The sequence below is a fragment of the Ambystoma mexicanum genome, chromosome 2p (genome assembly GCF_040938575.1).
Source record: "Ambystoma mexicanum isolate Mex_15411 chromosome 2p, UKY_AmexF1_1, whole genome shotgun sequence".
Taxonomy (NCBI): Eukaryota; Metazoa; Chordata; class Amphibia; order Caudata; family Ambystomatidae; genus Ambystoma; species Ambystoma mexicanum.
This window is the reverse complement of record NC_090923.1, coordinates 1,063,162,226-1,063,168,225: the sequence shown is the minus strand read 5'-3', so window position 1 is coordinate 1,063,168,225 and position 6,000 is coordinate 1,063,162,226. Positions and strand designations below refer to the sequence as shown.

At 42.1% G+C, this 6,000-nt stretch overlaps 1 protein-coding gene across 1 annotated transcript in view; it reads right to left on the bottom strand.

The window, feature by feature from the left end:
• Positions 1-625: 625 nt before the first annotated feature.
• Positions 626-6,000, bottom strand: part of LOC138567111 (phospholipase A and acyltransferase 3-like) — a 259,361-nt gene continuing 253,986 nt past the window's right edge. The window contains exon 5 of the mRNA XM_069644991.1: positions 626-887. Within this exon, the coding sequence (XP_069501092.1) occupies positions 765-887 (123 nt within the window). The 3' untranslated portion in view covers positions 626-764. The remainder of the gene's footprint in view (positions 888-6,000) is intronic.

The following is a 6,000-nucleotide window of genomic DNA, read 5'->3' as shown; positions in this document are numbered from 1 at the left end:
AGAAAGGCCCAGAATTGTAGTCTGTGACATAGGCTTGGGAAATGGACGAAAAGATTGAATCTTAAATGCCGAATGCACGTTTAGGGTGCATTCAGCATAGTAGATTATATCGAAGCCCATAACACTTAACAAGGGAGTGGAGGTTGCGGGGGTGTCCCTGCTCCCCCAGTTCAGTATTATAGGCTATGGGAGGTTGCAGGGTGTCACCCGCTAAATCAAAGGCAGTGTGGGGGACAAACGTGCAGAATCCCAAAAGATCAAATTACAAAATGCGGGCAAGTGGGCTCCGTAATTTTGTAATTCGATTATTTGAGATACGTTCTTTTAACGTACATCCGAGACTTGCACTCAGACCTTTGCAACAGGTTGATTAGCTCAGTGACTTATCTTCTGTATTGATACATCAGCCATGCAACTGGGACCAGCATTAACCCACTGTTCTGTCGTGCGCATGTATACATTAAGTACAGAACAAGCAGCAGCATGAATGCACTGAGCTACCTTGCACAGACACATGTACCATGTAAAAGAGTGCGTAAAGGAATTCTTCGTGATGGGCAAGTGTGCTGATCTTCGGGTTTATCAAGTCAAACGTGGGATGCGTTGAATGACCAAGAGTAGACACTTCGGGATTAATAGGAAATATTTATTGGTGTTACAGGGAAGTCCACATGTTGAGTGCTTATGGGACAGCCTAGACCTACTTCTCGCTTCCTCGCTGCCTGATATAGTTTCTTTTACTTTTGGCTGATCTGCCGATTCTTCTAGCGTTGGTGCCGGCTAAATATCATGGCCATTGCAGCACCCACAGCGGTCAGCCAAGCCATGCCCAATGCAGCAGAGCCGAGTACCAGTGTCCAGAGCAGGGTTGTCTTGACTTTGCACCACTGAAAGAAATGGGACCAGATTTAACAAACTACATGCTTAAGACATCTCATCACTGCCTAAAATGCATTTTCACCATAAACTTGGCTGGATTCACAGGAAAAGTGATACCAAAAATTCTCCCCCTCCAGTGCGGCTTGAGCCAGACTCTGGGATGTGCCCAAGACATTCAGGAGGACCTTAATGAGGACATAAGACTGAATGGGATTGCCTCATTAATGCAAGGACACCTTGGCATTTTTTGTAGGAACTGCAGTAAGCAGTATAGCTATACAGATACCTGCACCCGAAAGACAGGGGTTATTCGTGAAACTTGCAATTGCTACACTTTGTAGAACCTTCCGTTTCAGGACTATGCATGGGACATCAACAGCATCATCTTAAAGTCAGCATTAATCGAAGGCGAGCGGGCATTGGCACAGAAAAGGACTTTCTCAAGAACCTGAACAACTTGGGATATTAGCCAGGGACCTCCTGCATTGATGAAGAGACATTTAGGGCTGGATTCACAAAGATTTGAACTAGAGCAACTCAAGAGATGCCATCTGCATTTGAAGATTTGCTCCTGCTACTTTCTCCCTTATTCTAAAAGCCTACAACTGGAGCAAGTCAAGAGTCTTGTGGAACCTCTTTGAGATGCTCACGTGCCAAAGCGATTCACAAAGGTTTGCTCAAGGGCAGCTCAGATGCTCCGGGCAGCTTTAGGCTTGCTATAGTTTTAGGCTTTGTGGATCAGGTATGAAAGAGCAAGTCTGAGATGATCAGAGAGTCTTATGATTTTCCACAGTGAGAATCCTTGTCAATCTGGCTCTAATTGTTTACCTTCTATGGCTGGATTCAATTTTCATCGTAGAAATAAATCACCCATTTGTATGGTTTGCTGGAAATAAGTCTTCTACCTCAAATAAAGTTGTCTAGATTAGAGGCGAACATGTAAGGTAGGCAGGCGTTTATGATGGGAGGTAGGGTAACTGGCAAGACTAAATAAGGTTGGCATTTTGGTTAAGGCTGAACTCACCCCTCTCTGACACTGTGATTTTGTGTCAGCAAAAGTTATGAATGCTGGATATTTAGGGGGCAAGTGTGTTGATGGGTCAATGTGGGGATGTTTAAGGAAAATATTGCCTATAGGGCTGGAACTAGAAAGTACTATTGGGCATTCACGAACATTATTGGATGTGCTGTCCTTACTTTGAAGCTTGCATACCCCATACGAAAATACATCCCTTAAAGGAATGTGTGTGTTGAATAATGGTGCTGGTCAGGAATGACACTTGGCAACATACTGCTGGATGAAGAGAGCATCATTTCAGATTATCAAAGATATGCACTGGTTCAAAAAAGTGGAGCAAATTAATTTACCACCAAGTTTGCTGCTCTGATAATAGAGAATCGAGCAAACAGGTTTATCCCCAATCGGTATTATCTAAAAATGTTATCACAAGGGGAAATTGTAGCAGACTGTTTCATTTGCAATGTTTGCTGTGTAACATGAAAATAAATGTAGTAGAAACCGTTTGTTGTTTGCTATGCAGCAAATATAGTGCAGAAAATAGCCTGATTAATTAATGTTTTTTTTTTTAGATAATATGGATTGTGACAAAATCTGTTTGCTCCATTGTGCATTATCAAAGCATTTGTTCACTTTTTGGCACCTGTGGAGATCTTTGAATATCTGGCCCCAGGCAGGTTTAAAAGTGGGCCAAGTACAATAGATCAGGGGCCAGATTGTCATAGGATAGCGTCGATTGATTGCGTTCCTCTGCCAGCAGTTGCACCAGTCTGTAATTATCATAGATTATATGGAATTATAAAATTTACCAAGTGCAACACTTAAATGGAATTGGGAATGGTAGCATGTGCCACACTTAGAATTGTGAACATTAGCCTGAGTCGCATCTAGATATGATTGTGAAGGCTATGTGAATGTTAGCATGTGCCACACTTAGATAGAATTGTGAACATTAGCCTGAGTCGCATCTAGATATGATTGTGAAGGCTATGTGAATGTTAGCATGTGCCACACTTAGATAGAATTGTGAACATTAGCCTGCACCGCATCTACATAGGATTTGAAGGCTAGCAAGTCCCACATTTAGATGGAATTATGGAGGTTAACAAGTGCCACACTTAGATTTGTGAATCTTGGCATATTAAATATCATATAACCCACTAACCAAAAAGCTCAAACTTTCTGCATACTTATCTCACTCAAAAAACTCATACAACCATCTCTCGCACAACAATCTGCACGCACTTCGCCACACTGCAACAACACATAAGCCGGACCAACAGCACACAAGGACTGACATCGATCCGATACTCGCACCAAAGCTCAGCACCCAGTGTATACCGAGTTGAAGCTGCCAACAGAACACCACTCCTCTCACTATCCTACTCCCTCTTCACCTTACTAACCTATCCCAACTTCTCGTTTACAGATCCGCCAGAGCGCCTGGGGACCAAATCCGTTGGTGACGGTGCGCGGTACAAATACCTTTAACATTTAACATTTAACATAGATACGCGCTGTCTGCTGTCTCTTGCATAACGCACAGTTTCCGACCATGCTATGCGCCATGTAGGTTAGCGGTGCACATTCAATTATATGTTTCTTGATGATTCTTTGCACCTGTCCTCTATGTGGGTAGCCTGGGTTACGCACAATGCAATTATTAAAGACCTTTGTTGGCGAGCTAAATTATGCCACCGATGAGGTGGCGTAATGTGGCTTGATAGAGTTGTCTGAAAGGAGTTGAAAGACGGTTTTACGAAAGAAATGCTCTCTTCTTCACAGCAGCATGACGTTTTCACCCCAAAATGGGAAACTTGTAGACATAACTAAATCCAGGCATGCTCATTCCTAATTAGAAACAGCTGGTTCAGTTTCCCTGGCAACTGAACGATTCAAGCACGTGAAAGCCTTGCACTTGTCAGGGACAGATGGTAAACACAGCCAACTCAGTGATCTGAGACCAAGGTCTAGCTGACAAAGAAATGTCTTTACAACTGCAAAGTCTATCCACTTTTTAGGTATACCAGTTAAGTGTTTGACAAAAGGGCAGCACTGAACGCAACATGTATACGTGAGAGAGGCATGGCGATTCATTGTTGCTAATGTCTCTGTGAAGAGGTGTGACTGTGCCCAGCTTGGTAATTCACACTTTGCAAACATTTGAGATGGTGACATGCTGTCTGTCAATAGGAAATGTACATTTTCTCTTTGAAAGGGTTGTTGGCTGATCAGTTTTGCTATATGACTGATATCTTGCACTATAACGTTGGAAAGCGTTTGTAATTATACAGTTTGCCGCTCGCTTCCATAAGCAAAAACACATTTTCTATAACGAAAACCCAGGCACTCCATACGGTATCCCGGAAATTGGCCTGCCCACTTTGACACACTCATGAAAAGCACCCCCAGATCTAGCACCTCTTTGATAATTGACTCAGCGCTCAGGCAAAGGCGAAAATTAGAGCAACACACGATCATTGGGAGAAAATAACAATTTATACACAAACGCTAATTTCAACTGGCGCACACTTCTGAGTGCTAACCCTGCGATAATCTGGGCCAAGGCCTTTTGCTTATACTGCAGCATCAGCAGGCATGTGATTCTAAACAAGGCAACCCATTTTTTGTTGTTGTTGATTTGAAAGCAGCATTCAATTCTATTGATCGAACCATTTTATGGAATGTTTTAGCTGATCCTGAAATGCCTTCTAATATCTTACACCCTATGAAAAAGAACTATGATAATAACTTTGCTACAGTTTGATGTGGGCAGGGTGAAGAATGAATGGACCCATTGCTGCCGGATACAAGCGGATTGCGCCAGGGCTCGCCCCTGCTCTCTTTATTATATGTTCATGATTTCATTTTAAGAATTCCAAAATCAAATTGAGATGCTCCTGTAATTGCCCAATGCAAAATAGGCATTCTGTATGCAGATTATACAGTGTTAACATCAAAGACAATAATGGGCATTTTTACTCAGCTTGTAAAATTAACAGACTTTTTGTAAGGAAAGAAAACTTTCAATGCATTTCTCTAAAACCATCAAGGTGAGTTTTTATGACTACTTGGGAGTGAGATTCCAAGACAGAGGAAAATGGTCTGGTCAATTGAATAAAAGGGAGCTCACTCTCAAATGACGGTCGGCTGCTATACATACACAGATATCGACTCCCACGTACTGTTCTACTCAGTCCAAGCACGGTCCGCTGCCTTGTATGGCAGCGAACTATGGGGGCAAGATGTCACCTCCTCTCTGCCCATGATAGAAGATAATCTTCTAAAGAAACCACTCAACCTTCCTGTCAGTAAACCCACTATACCGATATTGTTGGAAACTGGTTTGAGAGCGCTTAGATTTGTGGCCCTCTCGAGGCCCCTTCTCTTTTGGCTATGCCTAACTTCCTCTGCTAATTTGACTTCATATAAAGAGGTGTTTTGAGATATGTAGTAGAATCTTCAAATGCTGAATCCTGGAAACTATACAGACATCTTTGTAATATATTGCAAAGTTTAGGATGTTGCATTTACGTATCGAAAATGTTTCCATCAATGAGGGGTGCTAAAGGGTAATAACATCAAAGATCGAGATTCTGCGTCTGGAAACTTTGATTTTTGAATCTATCAATCTGTTTTCCAGGTTATTTTATATTAAACACGTGGTTCCTAAACCCTACCTTAAATGTTTCTGAGCTCAAATAGAGCTCTATAGTGTAATAGAGAAGGTAAGAGACATCAAATACCTTGGAGTATCACTTGACAGCACCAAGAACGAAAAAGCCATGCATAGCGCCCTCTCTGAAAAAACAAAGAAGTTAGCCGCGCAGGGAAAAGCCATTGACATCAAATATGTCCGATATTCCACAATTTCGGTTCGCAACTTCTACAATAAGAAAGTGGTACCAACACTAACTTACGGCGCTGACGCAATGGCTAATATTCCTTCTGAAATATGGCCTAAACTAGAAGCACTGTTTTGGAGATCTGTTTTGGGTCTGCCTAAATCGACCCCAGTCGCATCTATTAGACAGGAACTCAGTTTTCTTTCCTTACAGGCCACAATCAACTGTAACACATTGATGCTATACAGAAAATGCAAG